The following is a 23,562-nucleotide window of genomic DNA, read 5'->3' on the forward strand; positions in this document are numbered from 1 at the left end:
TAACAATTGATATTGTAACATAAAACATACAACCAGTGAAGGGATTTCCCATCGTTTTATTCTGGAGGTTGGAATCGACGCTAAGACGGCGATGGCCGTATGGGAAGGGCACAAAAAGATGAAAATGAGATGAATAAATTGAATTGATTGATTGATACTCATATCACAGAACCGATAGGGAAAAGTTATTTAGACAGAAATCTAGTTTATCCCTCCAGAATATAGCTAGTAGAATTTGGTGGTAAAAGATCAGCTTAAGCTAGATTAGGGATTAACGATTAAAGGTTTCTTTGTATAAATATTTTTTCACTAATCCATTACAGCCGACGGGCTGAATTCCCTGAAATCCGCCCGGGTCTATTTGGGCCTTTACACGGTCATACAAATTATTTCTTTCTGAAAATCTTTTCCCAAAATGTACAAACTGTGTTTTTCACAAACATTTGGAATTTATTAATTTCCACATGTAAATAAAATGGCATTAAAATTACCATTTATGAATATTAATGGCGCGATTTTATTAATAGGTTGCATATAATAATTTTTCATTTTGCAATAAAAAAAAGTGTCTTTGATAATTTTAAATGAGAATATGGTAATACCGTGTGAAACAATTTGTTGCATTATTGAATTGCTCAACAGTTGAATAATACAGATGCAATTATTTATTTTATTTGACGAAAACTGTGACAGACATATCGTTATGGGAAGAATACCTCCCCCCACACAGTGCAGAATTTTCCCTATTTTCAGCACTTTTGCACATTTACAGGAAAACTGCACACGTGGGAGCGGAAGAAGGTGAAAAAGCCAGAAAATTAATTAGAAAACTTTTCGCCATTTGCTATTGAGTTCTAAAAAGTGTGAATTTGGCATAGAGCACGTGGAGTTTTGACTTACATTTGCTGGCTCTTTTAGCGGGCTTTTTTTTCCTGGCTGGAAAAGAGTGGCAAATATCATTGCTGTGGAGGATGCAAGAAAACTCCCTGGTGTCAACTGAAGACTTATCGAATAGGATCTGGTGACGAGAAAATTGGACCCTGAAGGGTTGGAAGTTCTTGCAAGTTGGATGTTCGTTTTTTTTTTTTGTTTGAAGAAGGACACGTGGAAAAATCCCCATATGAATGCCAACACTGTGCTTTTGCTTAATGGTGGTTCGCGTGCAGAGAAAAAGTTGTTTCCCGTGGTGTGAATACTATAAACGTTAAAAATAATTTAAAATGGATTTCAAGTTTGGTGTTGCACCACTCGTGATACTTTTGTACCTGCACTCAACGCTGAGAACTACCTCGTCGGAAGTTACAGGTGAGTTCATATTTGAAAATTTTCTTTTACTAGGGAAGGGAAGAGAGTGAGAGAGCATCATAGAGGTTATCCTTACCCCTTCAAACATATACTGAATAAATTTGCTAATTAACGAGCACCAACCACAGAAAATTCTCATTGCTGTTCTTCTTTTACCCATCCAAACATGCTCAACTTTCCTGGAAAATTTCCAGCCAGCTTGTGGATGGTCAAATGGAAAGTGGCTCGTAACATGAAGTGCTGTTAAAGATCTCAAATGGTATTAATTGCACTTCAAAACTCCTTCTGCACCATCAAAGTTCTATCTTTCTATATTAATGCAGAATAATGAAAATTCATACCCAAATTGGTTCTCAATAGCAATGTAGTCACTTATTAATTATTTGAGCAAAGTTTTAACCCTTTAACAACCTAGTTACTTTGTCATTTAAATAGCTAGAAATAAAAGATTTTTTTTTCGTAATTGCTAACCCTGCTAGTTCTTAAAATATTAAAGGCCCGGTGTATTAAAATTCGGTGTAGCCAAAGGCATTCAGTCTTCGAACATATTCTGGATTTGAACTGGTTATTAAAATATATTGCCGTAACTCAGACTTACTAATAGCCTCTAGGGGTAAGCGCGCTACCTTCTGACGACTCATGCTTCAGACAATTCAATTTTTTCTCTATGTTCCTTATGAATTTCGCCCATAGCTCTCTTCTAAAAATTTGAGGCATTGGACTAGCTAATAAATATAATATTATAATGGGCCAAATTCATTTATAACACATTGAAAAAAATGATTTGTGCGAAGCATAAATCGTCCGAAGGTACCGCGCTTTCCCCTACACCTCTAATTTAATCGATCTGAGCTAGGGCTCCAGATTAGAAAATTGGTCTGCCTATATCTATCATTCTAATTAAACTAAAGTAGTGGTTGGTTTACATTTTTTCTTTTGCGTCTGGATAGGTAATGCATCACATAAATTTCGTCTATTATTATTTTTTGTAATATAGGGGAGAACTTGGATGTTTGGGATGCGGTGGATTATTCTTTGATTATTTAAATATAAGTAACAGAAACACTAATCCAGTTATTTTAATGAAATCTTACTATACAAAATTTCAAGAAATTTTCTCAGTTTTGGAAATACTGCCTTACAGGCAAGACTTAAATAGGTGCCTCAAACATGCCGGCTCTTCCCTAACCCAAGTAGCACAGATGAGTCGTAATGTAATACAATTTTGGTCGTCTGTAGTACGCGATGTAATACAAAATTTATGCCAAAAAGTGGTCGTACGACATTACAATTGGGAAAAATGTGACGACCAATTTCGGGTCGTAGCAGCTTAATTTTGGATACCCTGACGACTAGTTTACGACTCTGCTTTTGATCCAGAATTTAGGAGCGAACAATAAGAGATGGCATAATAAAAAAAATTATTTTTAAATAATTATTTTTTTCGTGAATAATGTAAATATCACTCTTTTGCGCAGAGGGAAGTTTCTATGAAACAATAGAACACTGAAACTCTATTTATTTAATGAAGAAAAAAAAATTAATTCTAGTCGCATTTGGGTCTTTTTGTGGCAGTCGTTTGGATATCCAAATTCGAGTTGTGCCACGGCGTGCTACTTGGGAATGCATTTTTTTTTATTTTTCAATTATAAATATTTGTGAATTATTTTCAGTGGTAGGGTAAAATAAGGTGATTTGAAACCATTTATAATTTAGGACATTTGAGACTTCCTCACTGTTTCAGATGAGCAAAGAGAAAATAAAGACCGCGAAATAGAAAAAAAAAGATGATTAAGATGAACAGAAACAGCTTTTCTTCTTTTTGAATTTCTAAAACAATGAGAAAATCTCAAATGTCCCAAATTGTAAATGGTTCCAAATTACCCCATTTTACCCTATAATTATTGTGAGAAAATGTAAGAAAAAAAATTACTAGACGATGAAAGTTCTAACTACATAAGTCTCTGAAAAACAAGTAAAATTAACTTAAATCGATGTAAAATTAACTCTTATTCGTTGTGAAATCCAATATCTTTTTTTAAAGTTATTTTGTCTTCTATTTCAGTGTAATATCTGTAAAAGTTAGTGTAACTTTTTCAGAGTTGCTCTTCCTCTTTTCATCCTAAAATTTGCATGAAAAACAGAATTACACTTTATTCTTTTTAATAAAAAAAATAAATCGAAAATTAAAACTAATTTTTAGTATTATGCATATTTTTTTATTTTTCTATTTCTATTTTTATTTAATTTTTCTAATTCACTTTATTTTTTTTAAGCTCGAGGTCCTTAAATGCAAAAAAAATTGTACGGTGCATGCGTTTTCACGAAATACTTTTAAGTACACATTTTCATTTAATTTAATATTTCATACACTGAGAGAAATCCGAAAAAGTTCAAATAACATTTCGGAAATGTTAATTTCACCCTGGAGTATTGACCGAAATCATAGTAAATATTATGCTTTTTAATTGTGGTCTAAAGGGATAGTCGACGGTGGTGTAACTGAGCTAGGTTTTTCAGGACAATCTGTCCTTCCGGTGAGCGTCGGAATTTGTTGATAAAATCCTATGAATCAAACACACAATTTTACCAGAGCTTTCGACACTTATCGTGTCTTCCTCAGTGGTTCTTGGTTGGTCTTTTCTTTAGGATTTTAGTCACCAATTCCTCTATTTTCTTATGCACCAGTCCGTTCGTTGTGCAAAAAAGAAAGAAGAAAATTAGCTCCTAACCAAATTCAAAACTGATGCATAAGAAAATAGAGGAATTAGTGACTAAAATCCTAAAGAAAAGACCAACCAAGAACCACTGAGGAAGACACGATAAGTGTCGAAAGCTCTGGTAAAATTGTGTGTTTGATTCATAGGATTTGATCAACAAATTCCGACGCTCACCGGAAGGACTGATTGTCCTGAAAAACCTAGCTCATTATGCTTTTTAGGTGTATTAAGGGTTAAAGTTACCCTTTTCATGTTATTTTTACCCTTAAAAAGGTGTAAAATTAACATTAAAAAATGTTGATATATTTTTACACTTAAAAAGTGTTAAAGTTATGAGGAAAAAAGTTAATCACACCCCCGTTTTTTCTCAGTGTATGAATTTTTCCAAACGAAAATCGTCTTTACTGAAGTATATTCTTAAATTGAAAACATTTAAGCGTTGTATAGTTCAGACGAGATGATATTTTACATCGAAAAAGAGAAATTGTTATATCAATGTCAGTCGAATTAATTTAACTCTGCCATAGAGTTTTATCAATTTTTCTGTTTGTGTTCGGGGAAAGTTTTAAAGTATCGAATGACGAAAGTTTCATACAACTCGTTTTTTCCTTTTTTAACCCATTCAGTCAATGTACCAGAAATACTTGAGATAGAATGTTCATATTTTGGTATTAGTTTCCTACAGATTAATAGATGAATTTTTTGAAAAGATTTTTTTTTATCTATTATGTGGGCGCAGGGAGCCCCTGTCAAACACACGTCTTAACGTTCACCCAATTTAAATTCTGTACATTAATTCATTACAAACTCTATTGCTTTAGATAGAGTAACTATACTAGAACACAAATTGGAAATTAGAATTCAAATCAGGAAAGAAGAAAGATGCCAATTTTAACAAATTCGATGGGATGTCGAATTTTTCATCTGCCATTTTGAGCAAAAATTTTGCATGACCTTCCGCGAAGCAAGATAACAATAACAAAATGTATTTTCATCTCTGTCGGACTATTTTTCCCAAGTAATTGAAGAACTAAAGTTAATAAAAATCCATTCGCAACAGCAATTTGGATAAAAATTTCCCAGGAATAAATCATCTAAAATCACTCAATTTGCGTATGATGTATAATACCGTGGTAAGGAATGGGTTAAATAAATAAATTTAAACCAAAGCCCTTTTCAAGAAGCGTAAGATGAAGAACTGATTATTAACTTATTGCCAAGATGGAACGATGAAATGCTTTCCAGATGTTTTAATTTAAAGGAATTAATATTTAAATATTTTGATTTTTAGAGATCTCTTTGAGAAAATCTATTTTACGAAATTAAAACAATAACCTATTTAAAAGAAACCCTTATTACAGTAAACTGTCGCTAACTTGGTCCTTTGAAGATCAGTTTTTTTTTTTAAATTTAGGCAACATTTAAATTAAAAAAAAGGTAAGTTTAAAGTTTGGTATTGATCTTCTAATGCTTAAATTTTCCATGGTTGTTAATAATTATGTTTTGATTTTTCATTATTGAAAGTATTTCATGGAATTCACTATAAATATTGTAGTAGGACTATTAAGCATAGAAGACTTGCAGGGAGAAAATCCGTTCTGACGAAGACTCTTCTAACCCAACGGTACCAATCACTGTTTAGCTGGGGTGGTAACTTTGAGGGGTGCTACAACGGTGGCTAACCTCCAGTTTCGATTTCGCTATAGTTCCGCTAGATGGGGTTGTGAGTTCTCGAAGAGTTATTCCGAAGGCACAATCGAATCGACTCCTCAGTCGGTCTTCATCAGTGACCCACCCGGCAAATTCTGCAGAATTCTGCAGAAATTCGTCAGATTTGAATTAGTAACTGCCGAAAAATCAGCAGAATTTCTGCAGAATTTTGTTCTAAGGTGAATCCGATCGTTGTATGAAAATTCTGCAGAATTTTCTGCAGAATTTCTACAGAAAATTTTAAAATTATCGGCAGAATTTCTTTAGAGTATTTAGATGATTTCTACATTTCTTCTACCCTTTCTAATGTTTCTAAACATTATTTTAACTACATAAAAATATGTATTTCAATTTGTTTAAAATTCAATTTTTATTCAACAATTTTGCGTGAATACTCTCTTTTTTTACAATATTATTATAATGTTATAATACAATATTATTAAATCAGTCATAATAGAAAATACGAAGGGGAAGGAAATGGTTAGAAAACACGAAAGAAATTCGCGATGCTCACGAAGACGCACGACTATCCCGAAGCCACACGAAGTATCCGATTGAATGACAAGAAACGTTAAAATTTCAAAAGTGCAGAATTGCAGATCGAAGTTTTGCTGGGGAAGCGAAGAGGACAAAAAATCGTTACTTTTCAAACAGTTTCATGACCGAATGTCTGTAATTCTGATGATATTTCGTTCCCAAACGCCCGAATTTTAGATAGTCTACTGCATAACAGATTTCTTTAAAAGTTAAAGAAGTATTTAAAAAATTCTAATACAATTAGATTTTCGATTGACAAAACCCTTTGGCAACTGCCAGACAAAAAAAAATTTTGAAATTACAAATAATGAAAATGTTTATTTAATTTTAATTTTAAATATTACTCCAATGAGCAATCATTAGTGATGTTTATTCACATTACAACTACATACATAAGCGGGTTTCATATAATATTATATTAGCACAACTGAAGCAGAATAATTTGCTTTTCAGTGTAGATTTTCGTTTTATACATGAACAATTTTGTGACCACGTCAACAGATTAACAAATAATAGTCTCAAATGATAGCATAAATTTCCAGTTTGTTTGTATTTTCCAAAAGTCATCACTTTTCGTATGATTTACCAAGAATATCCCTGCTCTGCCAAAGTAGCTCCTAAACTTTTCGACAACTTGTCTCATGGATTCATGAAGATTTATCTGTTGGAGAACAATATGTTATTTTGCTCTTTGGCTCCACTTCACTTGATAATTTTCTGGAAATGTATAGAATGAGACAATCATGAGGACCACTTGGGTGGTGAGTCTTCTAGTGATCTTCCGCCCTCTTGCCAGAGAGTTGTGCAGCCAAAAGGAGACAATGGTGTGGAAATTCATTTTCTATATCCCAAAGTCACTGTCTTGTGGTGTTAAATCCCACCTACATTTTGTTTGCTGTCTATCACACATTGCTGGAGAAATTCCCCAGAGCTTTTGTGGAGGCAACCAGAGGGCTGGGGGGTGGCATCAAGAATTGCAAAATTTGCATTTAGTGTGAAATGGGTGGTGGGAAGGAAAGAGCCACATCAATCAAAACAAGACTCCAATATTGCCTTGTTTCCTATACCTTGTGTTCTTCGTCCCCGCAGCAGCTTCTTGGGAGAGGTCACTGGGATACCTTCCTTCGTATGTCGGGGTTGGATGGGACGGCCTCGTGGAACATGAGTGTGCCGGAGAATTTAATTATTTATCGGAGAGATTTATCGAGGCAAAATCACCCTCCAAACTTCGGCCTATGAACTCCACCAACTTAAACAATGGAGAGTTTCAACTCTGAGGTCAAATGTCATATGTGGCGGATGATTTTCTGCAGAATTCACAGCAGAGTTGTTCAAAAAATTGTTTTGATTGGATAGATAATGATAATTCATAGGGTTTCGACGGTAAGGACATATTTGGCATAGATTCAAATTAAGACTATGATTTCATAACAGATCACACTTTCCAAAATAATTTTGATAACTCGCCTAAAAAATGATATCAAATGTTTTAGGAGATATATGATCACATAAAGGCATTTATTTTATTGGATTATACCATAGTGTTCAACTCTTACATTTTTCAAATTATTTTTCAAAAAAATAAGCCACGCCTCCTCCAGGAGGACAACTCAAGCTTCGGACAACTTAATTTTTTTCCTATGGACTTTTTCAAAAAATTTTAAGCACTGGATTAGCTATTAAAATATTATAATGGTTTTATTTTGAGATTAATTATTTAAAAACATATTGATAAAATGAGATATTCGAAGCTTGGGTCGTCCGAAGGTAGCGCGCTTTCCCCTAAGGGAGATCCCTATTGTAGCTATAAATTTGTATGTGTCGTCTTCTAAAGCCTAATTAATAAAATTGTAGTGTTTATTGCTACCCCTTACTTCTGCCCCAGTTTCTCCGACAGATTTTTTTTAGTAAATATAGTACTAAATTTTAATAACATTCAGAACAGGTTTTGAATTAAGCCATTCTACCCTAGTGTACAATGGGATTAATAACCATCGGATTTGAATTAGAATTTTGAAATTTCTTTAATGTTTTGGATAGACAAAAGAAAAATAGCACCAATATACCCTTGAGTGTAGGACTTGTACTAAACATTGATCTTAGCCGTTAGGCCGAGAAAACTACTAAATGTAGATGAGAGGTTCCAAGATCGATCTTTTGTGGAGGCAGAAATTTCCTCCACTGCTTTTACATATCCTGAAAGGAGCTTGATCGAATCAAATTGTAATACTACAGTCACAAAATTTGGCAAAATACAATTTTCAATTTTTGATCTATCAATCCTGCCAATCTGAATGCAGTAGAGGTATTCATATGTGAGGCAAATAACAATCAACTCCATAGAAATTTATTGGGAGAGAAAGCAAATGAGATTTATTTGCATTCCTCCGATCTCAGCTTCTCAGTATCTTTGGCAGATTGTTCAAGTCTCTCTGATGCAGCATATGGATTAAATCATCTCATGTGAAAATAAGCTCAAACCTTTGGTTAGAGTGGGAAAGAGATATGATTAGGATAAAAACAAATTGAGGCATATTTGTGGTAGGAAGTTTGGATTTGATGATATGTGAATGGAAGTGGTAAAGTCTATACAGCCACTATCTACTTACAGTGGCGGCCAAAAGAATAGCACCATCCCTTTAATGTTAATGTAGAAATGCTCAAGTAAATTACCTTACGTCAAATAATTTTATTGTTTTGACAATTAGAGTTTTCTATTTTTCACTGAATACATTAATAGAGAAATTCTGTTTGAAGAATAGAACCACTATCATATAAATATATCTATGTGGTCTATAATCAAATAAGTGAAAATAAAGCTATATTTAGAAACGAAAAATAACAGTTTTTGCTGTCCAGCCTATTGATCTAAATAACTCTGTCAATTTAAACAATAATTGAAACAAAATAAAAATTGAATAATAAAAATTGACATTATTTGTAGATTTAGATTTAGAAGAAGGGGCGGTCAAAAGTGACCGCTGCACCCAGGCCTCTAAATTAAGGCCAGGGTGTGTCAAACCAGCTCTTTCTCCGGATAAACTCCATCAAACAGGCCGGTTGTATCCCTGATAATACACTTTGAGACAGTACCGCTTTACCAAGCATCTTCCACTTCACATTACACACATTGGATCGTATTGGATGTCAATCTTATTCGGATGTTTTTTCAAATAATGGCCGGTTAAAGTATCGACAGCCTATTGGGCTTTCTAGTGGCTGCCCCCGTAACATAATCCATTCGTTTTTTTGTCTTAATAGTGGTTCAGGTTCAGTGAAAGCAATCCTAGCTCCTGCAAAAGCGGGGCGGTCTGCTTCCTCATTGCTTGCAATTCCACTGTGTCCAGGTACCCAGTGTAGTCCAAACTAAGATATCTATAAGGTCGATTCTAACAGCTCCTGGAATTCGGAAGCAAGAGCCGACCGCGTGTACCAAACCAACTCCAACCAGATATGGGAAGAATCGCAGCCCTGCAACCGTTTCAGATTGAATAGATTCCCCCTCGTGGTCGGGCCATTTCGATCTAGTGTGTATTGTTGCATTAACCTGTGTTGTGGGAAAGCTCTCGCATCGATAGTTGTCATTCATCAAAAGGGGGTTTCAGTGGCGCAATAGGTAAGACCATTGGTTCTTGGGCGGATGAGATCTCTGGCTCGAATCTCAGAGTTGTGAGTTCGAGTCCCGCCCGGTGCAAAGATCTGAATGTTTAGAAAAAGATATTTTCACTGTGATATAACGTAATAAAAATGCACCGCCTTTGCCCAAAAAAACTCCGGGAGCATGGAAGAAGCATCCACACCAGGGGGAAGGCGCTTCTGGGCGGTCTACACATGGACTTAGCGGATTCTTCCAACACGGAATACAACAGCAGCAATATAACATGATTACATTGTAACAAATATTCCGACACGATTAATAATAATAATTCATCAAAAGATCAGGGTGCATCTTGACAGATCCGTCGAGTATTCTCACATGTCCCGACGGATGGCACCATCCGAATAGTGAATAAGTATAGCCAGCGAGTAAATCGGGAGTGGCAGATCGGCACATCGCGCCGATCAGTCTTCGAGATCGCGCTGATCGTACGATCAATCTCCAGGATCACATTAATTGCGCGATCGGTCTCCAGGATCACGCTGATCGCGAGATCAGTCTCCAAAATCGTGCTGATCAGTAACTATAGTGATCCATGAGTGGCAGTTTTATTCACCCCCTGGATGGCACCCAATCCCCCAAGTTGCTGCCGAGCGTAACCTCCAAGTAATCAAGCTCGCTTCCGTCGTAATAAAGATTGGGAGTGGTGGCAGGCTCAGCCTTACCTCCACGTTATGTATTATGTGTAAAATAGAAACATGTAGCAACCAAAACAGCAACTCTACGATGCTAAAATTTTGTGGATTTCTTCATTGAAACCATTTGAAAAAATTGGCAAAAATACAAGACTTTAAAAATAAGCTTTACATGGTGGTCCTATTATTTTGGCCGCCATTGTATATATGAAAATCCCAATATGAAAATTATCAAAGTCAAAGTTTAGATGGAATGGCGTGTTTTGGATGGAAAATCCTATTATCAAAATTGAGGTCATATTTAAACGGTGATGCATGAAATTTATGATATTTTGATGTGTATATATATGCTTATATACCAAAATTTGAAATATAATTGTAAATTTAATTCATGTCACATGAATTTATTCCAGAGAAATCCCGAATCATTCAAATGAACAACACAAGTCACTGAAATGGTATCGAAAGCATCATTGAGCAATGAAGCAAAAACTTCAATGAGCGATTTCCAATTTTACTTGAAAATCATTTGTTTTAAAAGCATGTTTCTCCATATAACTTTAATATTTTATATATTCAGATTTTATATGTAACCTCTCGATTTTGAATTGCTACCGTGTTTCAACTTCTTACCTTGTAAGAAGTTAAGTCTTGGGAAAAATTTGGAAATGAGATTGTTTGGGTTTTATGATAACGCTCTGATAAACGATTTTAGAAGGGATAGAAACTTGATCAACTTGAGAACTTGAGAAACTTGAACTGTCTCATTCCCATCCAAAACTATGTTTTTGAGATTGCTTGAAATTGAAAACGTGTAGTGCGATTTTTTCATTTTTGAGTATGTTTTAGAGGTTGCCTAGGCGAATATTCCTAATAACGGTTTTTCAAGGTCAAAAGTCAAAAAGGCTCTAGAAAGCGTATTTCTTAACCGAATGGGGACGTGTGTGGGTATGTTTGAAAGGTTTTAGAATTAACGACAGACAATATTGAACAGGTTCTCATCAATTATGTACCGCTAATGAACCGATTATGAACAGAGGGAAGTACTTTTTGTCGGAAATAATTTGTATTACTTTTCAGCTATTTTGGGCGATCTTTCGAGTGATTTACAAATCGCGAAATCGGTTCAAATCGGTTGTAAATTGGTAAATGGTAAATTGTGCGAAAATATTTTTGAGACATATTAAAAGTGTAAATCAGAAATTTAAAATTTTCACTCTCAGTTCCAAATTTTAAGAAATTTTGAACCCCTGAATTGGTCAGAAAATACAAATCAAGGAAATTTTGAAAAGCATATGCATCTTATGTCACTCGACATCATGCACCAAACTTATTACTTGCAAGATAACAGGATTAGGATGAGCAAGAATCCCATTTGGTATCAAATTTCACTGACTGGAGAAACAGATTCAAATTATCATTTAGATTGGACTTGTGAAATTTTGCATTGTTTAATGTACTATTTTGCATTTGAAATTGTAAATTCAAGTTAGCTTTTTTTGGGAGCGTCTTCGTGAGCTTTTGAGGGTGAAACTTGAAAATCCTACCTGGTCAGAATGGTGGAAAAATATTATGCAGGAAGTGAAGAGTTAGGCCAAAAGTTACCAAGGAAAAAGCTTCATGATGGAAGTGACCTCAATTTTGGCACCAAACATCACCCAAAAATAATTGTAATGTTGCATTTCACAAGACGTTGCTGGAGTCCCTTTTTGGAGGTACTTTATGCTTTATATGGGCAAAATCAAATGAAGATAGGGGGTTTGGATTTGGAGCTAACTGTAGGTAGGCTGTGTAGACGAAACATTTTATGAGTATCGATTTCCCTTCACGTCACTTATATTAGCAAATGCTAATCAGGGTGAATAATTTGTTGTTGCCGAGGAGCCACCTATTCTGGCGGGTGGAAATTTTCGTTCGTCCGGAAACATGTGAACATGGTAATGTGTCCAATGTGGGAGAGAGACTGTTCGATTCTGGTTGTGTTCGGCTTGTTCCCCAAGAATGCCAGAAGATATATTGGCCACACAACACATTTTGTTTGGGAGAACACAGACACAAATTCAGCCCCCCACAAAAGGGGGTAACCTGAGGGTGGGATGGGAATTAGTTACAAATTGAAGGTAATTTTGTCATGCAACAATCGAGAAGTGTTTTTCTAACCTCATCTCCCTCTTTCTGGCCACAAAATCGCGCTTACCACCCATATGCATATTTTTCCTTGATAACTCCTAATGAACTTTCATATAACCCCTTCATTCATTCTCTACCTGATACTATTTTGCAGATGAATGCTTTTACATGCCCAGCAATTATAATTCTAGGAATATTCGTCCGATAAATTTCACAATTTCAAACAATTAATTACATTGTGAATGCTCTCCCATATCCTGATTATTTCGTTTAAATCACGATAAATCACCTATATGGAATAATTCCCACAGTAATTGCTCTCATTGTGATAGGGACAGAGCTTAATCAGAGGAAGTATCAATTTAATCTTTGACCTCATAAAAGTATCTCGTTCTTGTGTCCCAAATGGTACATTGCAACTGGAACAATTTACTTACAACAGGGTTAGAATTAAATGCATCGTGAGATTCAATTTTATGTAGATCTTACAGTAAATGAGATTTTAGGGATAGCTGGCTGTTTCTGCAAATTCTTAATAATATTTTATATACGAGGGATCTGTTATGATATAAAACTTGCTATTTTATTTGAAAATGCAATAAATTTTTTATCAATATCTTTGATAATAATGATAAAACTTCTCAAAAGATCCTTTAGGGGGAAGTGGGACACCTTTGAAAGTGGGGCACATTTGAAATTGTGATTTTTCTCCTATGTTTAAGTGTACCTGACCCACTATAGGGTGAATGGTGGAAAGCGAGACACTTAAGAAAAAGTTCAATTTCAAATGCATTTTTAAGCCGAATAAATATGTATATATATTTTTCATTTTCTTTGCATCATGAGATTGTTTGTGAAATATTCTAACAGAATCTTAACAGTTTTTAATAGATATTTCAACCGATTAATTGGAATATTCTATCAAATTAAAAAACAACACATTTTGAAAAGATGGACAAAATTTTGAAAAGCTGGACAAAATTTTTGGAAAGCTGGACATATTAATTATTAATTAGTACCTCACTTTTCCCTAATGTTTTAATTCATTGTATGTATTTTTTGGTAATAAATAATATAATGAGGTGCATGATTCTGGAACTGACTAACGACTGCTACACACTATAAGAAATTTTCATCAATAAGTAAATATACAAGAATCACACCTAAAATGACTAAAAGTGTTCATCAATATTGGAATATTATTGTGTACCTACTCTTGCTTACAGAAAAATAATATTTTTAAAAAAATTTTTGCAATGCTAAATTCTATACATAAATTTCTCTAGTGTGTAGAGGCCATAATACATTTGTGATTATAGCAGCACTTATTAATTTGCAAATATTTTGGGAAATAATAAAATCGCTGAACATTATATTATATTAATTTTAATGCAATTGAATTGAAGTCAGTAGGTGTTAAAATTTATTGATGAAATTATATTGCACCATTTACTACACAGGCACATCTCGATTTTTATCGATTTTAAAATAATTCTGTTTTCTTACATCTAGAAAATTTATTTAAAATTTGTAACTGTGCAATAACCGAAAATTTTTTCAATTATTTTTGATAAAACAATTATTTAGCAATAGGGAAAGCTGCTTACAAGGCTCATAAGAATCTCTTTCTTTATGACTTTAATGTATTACCGATATTATGTATATTTGGGCATAGGATTTTGTCATTTTACTACTCGAACTCAAAGAGATAGCAGTTATATAATCGTTTTTTTTTCAACTTGTCACTGTCCTGGGGCTTAAACGGTAAAAGCTTTCGACTTCCGGTATTCGATGACCTCCAATAAAAAAAACAATAACTCCAGACGTTTTTCTTTTCCCCCCTACCCCCTTCCGACCCCTACAAAACCCTGTTTTCTCGGTTTCTGTCAAAATGTCCCAAGCTTTTACAATGATTTTCGGATATGTTTTAGAGGTAGTTCAGGTGAATATTTCGTCCAAACTTACCTATGACCGAAAAATTTTTCATTTTTAATTATTGAAGGTCAAAGGTTAACCATTTTAGAGGGCCCATCAACCAGTTTGGTTAAATTTGGATTTTTTGAAAAGGTCTTGAAATTTCGAACCCTGCAGCATCGCTCTTCATTGGTAATGAACCGGTTAAGTATAAGTACCGATTTTTGAATATTTTTTTTTACTTGACTTTAGGTTTGTTTCCGAGTCAGAACGGTAAGAGATATCGAAATCCTGTCTTCGATGACCCCTCCATAAGTAGACATTATCTTAGACGGTCTTTTTTCTTCTTCCCCTATGGCCCTCCATCCTCTAAAACCCATGTATTTTCGATTTTTCTAAAAATTGGCCTAAGCTTTTTCAATGATTTTTGGATGTGTTTTAGAGGTAGACCAGACGAATATTTCATTCAAACTTACTTATTACCGGTCTTGACCATTTTGAATTATTGAAGGTCACAGGTCAATCACTTTGCAAGGCTCAATTTTAATCGATTTGATTAAATTTAGAATTTTTGGAAGGTATTGAAATTTCGCACTCGGCTGCACATCGGTCTTCAACGGCAATGAACCGCTTAAATACCGATCATTGAATAATTTTATTTGTAAGTTATTTTTTAACTTGTTTTTTTTTTAAATGCTCTTATGATTTATAAATCAATTTGATCTCTAGTAGACCAGTAAGCACCAAAAGATCATGCGAAAATTGATTCACGGCGAGTTCTTTCTCGTGAGTTCGAGCATTCTGCAATGCTGGGACGCTTTTTTTTCAATATAATTTTTTCAATATAATTTTCTATTTTTCTTAATTTTAAAATAATACGTTTTTGGAGAATAAGGCTTGTTTATAGATTCTTACAAATATATGCATAGTTTAGTGGATCAGTAATAATTTTGTAGGATTATATTTACATTTAAAGAAGATTATAAATGTAAAGAAATTTAGTTTCTGAAATTTTCTTCTGAAAAATGCATTAAACTGAGATATGAACAAAGTTTTTGGTAATACTATAGACTTTCTGTTAAAATGTTGTAAATTAATTTTATGAATATCTCCGATATCTCTGTGTAAATCTATAACTTATGGTTCAATTCTCTTGGTCTGGACTCTGGATAGCTAAAAACAATAGATAGCATGTAGTACAAATAGAGGCTGAGGACAAAGAGACGGGTATAGCATTTTCAGAGCACTAATTTGCTAAATTTGCCCCATTTGAATGTTGACTGGTCAAAATATTGACCAAAAGGGAGTGAATCTGTCTCATATTCCATCGTGTTGTGTTTTCTGGGAATACCATCAGTCCAAAGTTGGAGTGGCGATGCAAAGTGCAATACAATGTGATTGAGATTTTGGGGGTTATTCGTCTGTTATGTGCCAGCAATCTCTACCCCAGGTAAATCTTCCGCAATTGGTGGCTTCCAGAGTTTATTTACTCAATAACACAGTGGAACCTGTCCAAGAGTGAAATGGCCTCAAAATCCTTGGTTCACTCTCCCTGGGAAATCCTTTTAGAACCACTTCATTTTGGCTTCCAATTGATTTTGCTCATGGGGGAGACATGGTGTATTCTGGATACTTGGCAGAATGTGAACCTAAGCAGTGAATAGTGTGATTGAGTGGCAAGAATTTCTCTCAATATGATCTTGTGTGCTGATTCAAGCGTATTGATATGCACTTCATTGTCTGCTCACTTTAGTACAAATTTCAAGTAAATTTCAATTGTGGTTCATCCCTTTCAACATATGGCAAGATAAAATATTTTGCCAGTTGATTCTATAAGATAAATCAATAGAAATCTTGATACTTATGAATTTGCTCTTACTTTAATCAGTCAATAGTGTGTTTGGTTCAGCATAAATCAACATTATGGTATTTTCTAAAGAAAAATGTGTACAATACAATAAAAAATAATCTTCATCTATTTCATTCGAATTCTTTCTTAAAGGTGAAACTATTCCATTGAATTGTTAGTAAATATATGAGAAATCACAACAATGGCACTGGATTCAAATCAATTGTCCATCGTTGGTGAATCTCTACGAAAGAATTCAACCGATTTAGCAAAAATGCTTTTCATGAATGGTTCTTCCATTCGCTATTGAACTTTTAAATTAGAAAAAAATATATAAATCGATGTATCAATGTATCAATGGGATTACTTTTAAGCGTTTCTTCCTCAAATCGTGATTAAAAAAACATCAATTGAATTACTAAAAATCGGAACTGCGTGCTTGGATGCATTAGCAACAATCGATTTTTTTAATACACTTAAGAGGAAAATTGCGTAGTATCCCTCAAGTTTCAAAGGTGAAAAGGACAATAGGCAAAATGGTCCAATATTTAGTCACGAATTAAACCTTTTATTGGCATTTAATTCTATATTCATAAATTCATTTAGTACACAGCAGAGAGAAGAGATACCGCGATAATTATCGCAGTTCTATCTATCTACTTTCTTAACTAGGGGAGATTGGGACAGAATTAGCCACCAGTATTAGATAGTGGTATCCTATAGTTTACCTTCGAAGGAATACTGAGGAAACCACTTTTTATTCTAAATATATAGGGTAAGGGCTCATAATTTTGTCCAGTTTATTATTTTGGACACTTTGAAGATAAAATTGGACACTAAAAATAAATTGATTAAAATGATGGATTTTTATTCCAATATTTGATGAATAATGAATTCTATCTAAATATTTCTTATTTTTAGAAGATTTTAACACTAAATGCGTTAAATTTTGAATATGATTTGAGTTGAAATTGCTTTGTTGAAAATTCAGTGTGAGCAATTGCTTAACTTCATGTTTACTTCTGTCTTCTTTAGCTATGGTGAACTACTAACAATCTTTCCTCGTTTTTTTGAGTGATATTATTGAATATTCATTGAATATCCCACCCGGCAAATTCTGCAGAATTCTGCAGAAATTCGTCAGATTTGAATTACTAACTGCCGAAAAATCAGCAGAATTTCTGCAGAATTTTGTTCTAAGGTGGATCCGATCGTTGTATGAAAATTCTGCAGAATTTTCTGCAGAATTTCTATAGAAAATTTTAAAATTATCGGCAGAATTTCTTTAGAGTATTTAGATGATTTCTACATTTCTTCTACCCTTTCTAATGTTTCTAAACATTATTTTAACTACATAAAAATAAGTATTTCAATTTATTTAAAATTCAATTTTTATTCAACAATTTTACGTGAATACTCTCTTTTTTTACAATATTATTATAATGTTATAATACAATATTATTAAATCAGCCATAATAGAAAATACGAAGGGGAAGGAAATGGTTAGAAAACACGAAAGAAATTCGCGATGCTCACGAAGTCGCACGACTATCCCGAAGCCACACGAAGTATCCGATTGAATGACAAGAAACGTTAAAATTTCAAAAGAGCAGAATTGCAGATCGAAGTTTTGCTGGGATTGTGTTGATTCACGTTACCGTGTAAACAGACGGAATTCCCACGGGAATTTCCATGAGATTTTCCATTCCGGATGGGAATTCCGGATGGAAATTCCCATATTGAACTGTCAAATTTTTACCATCCGCTCTATGCGCCTCTGGTGGACTTCAAGCGCAACACAAAAATGCTCCGAAGATTTGAATTTCAAATTTTGTTTTTTCCGAATATAAATAACGGAATGTGTATTTAGAAGATATTTTACGTACTTTATTTTATTAAAGTGGCTTTATTATACCACAAGGATATTAGTAATATTATCTATTAATACATTTCATGGAAAATCTTTTAAAATTTCTCGAGAAATGATTAGAAACGTTGTTATAGCGTAAATATCTTGTCAAAACCCCCAATTAAAGTGGATAAATCAACGACAGGCTTTGGATATCTTTGCTGATAGGATCTATTGATTAATTTTCGTTTAATTGTAGTGCTGATAATTTAAAATTTTATAAAGTGTTGGAAGAAAATGTATAAAATATCCCTGGGTGACCAAGCAGTCAATTCATTCGGAACAGAGATGTTTACAAAAATTAGTTAATTGTATAATAATTGAATACAAATTGTTTTAAAAAACAAGAAGACTGTAAAATATTTTAAAATTTTATTTGCAAAAAAAAGTAAACAATAAAAAATATTGAAGTAATATTTTATATCCGAAAAGGCAGTTTATATAGTTTCTGGCTATAATTTTCATCAGTGAACTTCGAAGGTTCTTACTATTCTTTGTATTTCCTTATCTACATTATTATATTCTTTACATTTTTTAATAATGGGATTTATTGAAAAAGATAAATTTTGAATCTGCCTTTCCAATCATTTAAACCTCTTCTGAAATGTTATTGATGAATATTTAATTTAATCCAGAACACTAATCCTTTCAAAATTATTATAGTATTATTATTCGATTTCAAATTTGCTTTTAAAATCAATGTTTTGATCACTACAGGAGATTTTACATGTTTTTTCATATATTATTTGCTTAAAAACACTCCAAATTAAATTTTCGGAATTCTCCGGAAGCAAAAAGCTATCTCGAGCGAGATAGCTTTTTTCCATTTTAGAAAATTGAATATTTCACCCTCCAACGGAAAATTTCCATTTGAAATTCAAAATATTTCAAGACATTCGGGCAGTTTCGTGCACTTTTGTAGAGGGCGCTTGTATAGCAAATTTACCATTTGCTCGTGGGAATTCCCGTGGAAATTCCGTCTGTTTACACGGTTAGTGGTGATTTGTACATTTGAATTTGACCTGAAGTGAGATTTGCCTTGTAAATTAGATTTTTCGTGTGAAAAATGGGAAATTTTTTAAGACATTCACCAGTGAGGTGATACTCCTTATTTTGGACAGGTGTTTTTCTCTCGAAATTTCGTAAAGTTTTAGCTTTTGTGATGATTAGGTTGGACAAATTCCTGAAGAAACAAAGAAGCATCATCAAGGCCAGTGAATGAGCGAATCCGGGAGTACTTGGAGTACCGAAGTCAACTCACTTTAATGAATGATATGGAAGGTTTCTGGGCTTCTTGTGACATTATACGTTTCCCTTACATGAACAGGAAGAGGACTTGGTAAGATTGGTTCATTGGATGTTGTGTGTGCATCCTGTTGAGGCGGATTAGCTGTCCAAATTTACAGTCAAGTTGTCCAAATTTATAGCCAAGTTGACCAAATTCGAGTCAAATTCACCTCTATATATCAATTCATTCTTAAATGAATTAAGACTAGTTTTAGTAAAAACAAAGACAATAAACCCTGGCCAAGTTTCTAAACAACCCTTCTGAAAAGAGAGTAACAAAAAAAGTTAATTAGTATTGAAAATATCGCACTTCAAACTTGGAACATCGATGATTATAAGCAGACTGTCCAAAATTATGAACCCTTACCCTACTTCCCTTACTACTCATTGAAATATTTATCAGCCTGAAACAAACATTTTTTGTATAAATTATACGCAATGAAAAATTTTATTTGGTGGCTAATTCTACCCTAGTCTCCCCTATTTGGTATAGTGTGGCTCTTCTCCATTCAATGTGTAGATTTTCTTGTCTGCAAATCTTGATGATCTAATTATGGAATGCTTTCTGCAGCTCATCTCCCTGTTCTTTAATGAATTCGGCCGCTATACCGTTTATTAAACAAAAACTTCACAGATTAATTCGTTTGCACTATAAACTACGATTTTATATGAAACCGTCAAGATGTCATCCGAACAACTCCGATCCGAATATTTAAGAGAGCAGACACTGTATTTTGGCGTTTTATGGTTTATTATGGATCCAATTTAGAGACTCACCTAAAAAAGTTTAATTTAGGTTTCTATCAGACTTTAAACATTATGGATGATCCAATTTTACAATTATACATAAATTGATAAATTGAAAGATTGCTGAATGTATGAATTTATTTAAATGCCAAAATATGGGAAGTCAATAAATTTGGCTAAAAATCATGCAAATTCACCACCCATGTGTTGTTTTTTTTTGAACAAACATAGAAGTGAAATCCCCTTGAATGAATTTTTTTTTGAAGCGACTTGCTATAAATTTACATGAATTAATATCCACGGCATTTATCCACGGGAAATTGATTAAATTTACCAAAATGTACAATCTGTTTTTTTCCCCTTTGATATGGTATTTTGTTTAATTGACCGAGAAAAATTAAATAATTATTTGTTTGGATGGGGTAAAAAAAACACTGATTGAGATGAGAGAAATTGTTTAATTAAGTAACAAATCAAATTATTAGTTTCCAACATATATTTCCATAGGATCAATTTCTATTTGTTCAGTGAAACTTTTACTGTAATCATTGGAATTTCCTGAATTTCCAATTGAGATATTTTTTTGCAACTTCCAGTGTTTTCAATTAATTTTCCCACAAAATTGGCCAATCACCAGACAAACCTTATTCCTATATTAATTTGTCTCTTTTATCAACACCCCATGGTACAAAAACCATGAAAGATGAGAAAAAACAATTTACTTTCAATTCTCAGTCGATTGAAGGAGTTTTCAAGCACGCGAATAGACAGTAAAAAGTTGTGTGAAAAATTAATTTTTAGTCAGTTCTTGTCCCCAACCCTCACCTCCTTTTATACAGCAATTAACAATAAATAAAAGGGCAAAACTTTTTCCTTCGCGGTTCAACAACAAAAAAAATGGGCAACTTCCTCTGCCATGGTGGAAAACTCTCACTGAAATAATAGAGAGAAAGTGGTGGGAAAATTTCAAATAGCTACCAAGCATAAACACCCCATTTCATTTATATAAATTACCTGATGAAAATTGAAAATGGGTTTGTGTATCTTTCATATTCGATTTTATTTCGTTTATTCACAAAAAAAAAATGTAAAGTTATAATTTTTTGCGGTGAACTTTTTTCATTTTGTCGCAGCTTTGACATGCTAAAAGTTTAATGGAAAAAAATCCATTTTTTCGTTAGTCTCTTTGAATGCAGTTAAAAAGGAATAGAGTTAATAAATCTGATTGAAAATGAATGTTTTGCATATATTTAAGTATTGAAATAGAGAGTCGACTAGCAGGAAATTTCTCTATGTGAATAATATTTCATATGCTAGAGATAAAAAAGCATGAAGGCAAAATGTTAAGAGATATTCCATCAATTCCAAGCGCACGATGATAAACATACCTTTCTCGAAATACATAATACAGCAGCTTACATATTTATTGTATCACACGAATTAATGTTAGAGGAATAATGACTTTTCTCGATTATTTGTTTTATAAATTACGCATGTAAATAAGTCAGAAAACTAGAACAGAATATGTTCCTTCTGACGGAAATATTCTGCATGTTAGTAGAGTTACGACATAACTTATCGCCTGTCTATACTTATATGGTCTTGTTGCAATATTTGTCACAAAATGATTCAAAGGACCACAAAATTGTGATTAGATATCATCATAATACATTAGGGAAAAGCGCGCTACCTTCGGACGATTTATGCTTCGCACAAATCATTTTTTTCAATGTGTTATAAATGAATATAATATTATATTTTAATAGCTAGTCCCAGTTCCTCAAATTTTCAGAAAAGAACTATGGGTGAAATCCATAATGAACATAGAGAAAAAATTGAATTGTCCTTAGCTTGAGTTGTCTGAAGGAAGCGCGCTTTCCCCTATGGTCTTAATTTTTGTGATTTTTATAAATCATTAGACAAAGAATGATTTTTAAAAAGAGCTCACGGTGAAAACTCCGTTGGTCTTTAAATTAGCATCATAGTCTATCTGACCAGTTAAGCGGAAATTAGAGCCTAGATTAACCCCTATCTTTCATACCTTACTTTTAAGAAACTCTCATACAACATACCCCTTTGAAAATATTCGAACTAACTAAGAAAATTATATAATATTTCCGGCCGTGTTTCTCAGCTGTCATTGACAAAATGAAATACTTTTTAAGAGATTATATTTGTTTTTAAAATTTCTGCAAATATTATCAATGATTTTATTGTTTTTTATTAATAATAATAATAATTATTCGTCGGTGCGTTTCTGAGAAAAAAGAGTATAGTTATAACAATAAAAATACAATCTTAAAAAATGTATTTTTAGTTTTTTGTTGTGGGTATTCCTTAGGAGACATTATTTTTACAGAAAGTTTTTGCTTTCATAAAGTTTTAAATCGTTAATTCTGATTAAATAAAAGATATCACTATTCTTATAGCTTCTACCGTTTGTATAGTATTCGTGAAATCAGAAGGTGCGTTTGCTAGTTTAATTCGTCTGGAAATGATTATAATAATAATTTATTTAACCCTTGCAAACTTGTGCTTTGGGTAGTCTGCAAATGATGTACATAGCAAAAATCCAGCTATTAGTTAAGGTTTACCGGGTCTTAAGGCGTCTACACATTGGGAGCAATTTTCGTCAAAAATTGCGTTTTTGACAGAAATTTGACGTTCCCAATGTGTAGAGGCCATTACTGACAAGGCCTAAAAAGTGCCTAAAGCGTTTTGCGGAATCTTTTTTTTTTTAATTTTGTTTTTTACACTTTTCTTTTTCCCAGTTTGCCTTTGGAATCTTTGTCTTCGGTAATATTAGTTTTTTGGAAACTTTGTCTTCGAAAATCTTGTCTTTCATGTATTTTACATAAGTATATTTTATTAAATAAAATAATGAAATTATAACGGTGTTTTTGAAGTTTATAGTTTCGTCATTTGACGCAAAGGGAAATATTCTGTGTTTTGGGAAGTTTTTAGTGTCGTTCTTTGGGGCAAAGGTATATTTTCTGTGTTTTGAGAAGTTTTTGGTCTCGTCCTTTGGGACAAAGGGAAATATTCTGTGTTTTGGGAAGTTTTTAGTTTCGTCATTTGGGGCAAAGGGAAATTTTCTGTGATTTGAGAAGTTTTTAGTGTCGTTCTTTGGGGCAAAGGTAAATTTTCTGTGTTTTGAGAAG

At 33.3% G+C, this 23,562-nt stretch overlaps 1 protein-coding gene across 4 annotated transcripts in view; it reads left to right on the forward strand.

Annotated features, from left to right (window-relative positions):
* Positions 1-23,562, forward strand: part of LOC129805550 (neurotrimin-like) — a 73,247-nt gene that overhangs the window by 11,830 nt on the left and 37,855 nt on the right. For 3 of the 4 annotated variants that reach the window (XM_055853535.1, XM_055853538.1, XM_055853536.1), the window contains exon 2: positions 773-1,305. In XM_055853535.1, the coding sequence (XP_055709510.1) occupies positions 1,221-1,305 (85 nt within the window). In that variant the 5' untranslated portion in view covers positions 773-1,220. The remainder of the gene's footprint in view (positions 1-772; positions 1,306-23,562) is intronic. The other variant, XM_055853537.1, reaches the window with a different exon arrangement.

Source organism: Phlebotomus papatasi, chromosome 3, assembly GCF_024763615.1.
Source record: "Phlebotomus papatasi isolate M1 chromosome 3, Ppap_2.1, whole genome shotgun sequence".
In the NCBI taxonomy this organism is placed as follows: Eukaryota; Metazoa; Arthropoda; class Insecta; order Diptera; family Psychodidae; genus Phlebotomus; species Phlebotomus papatasi.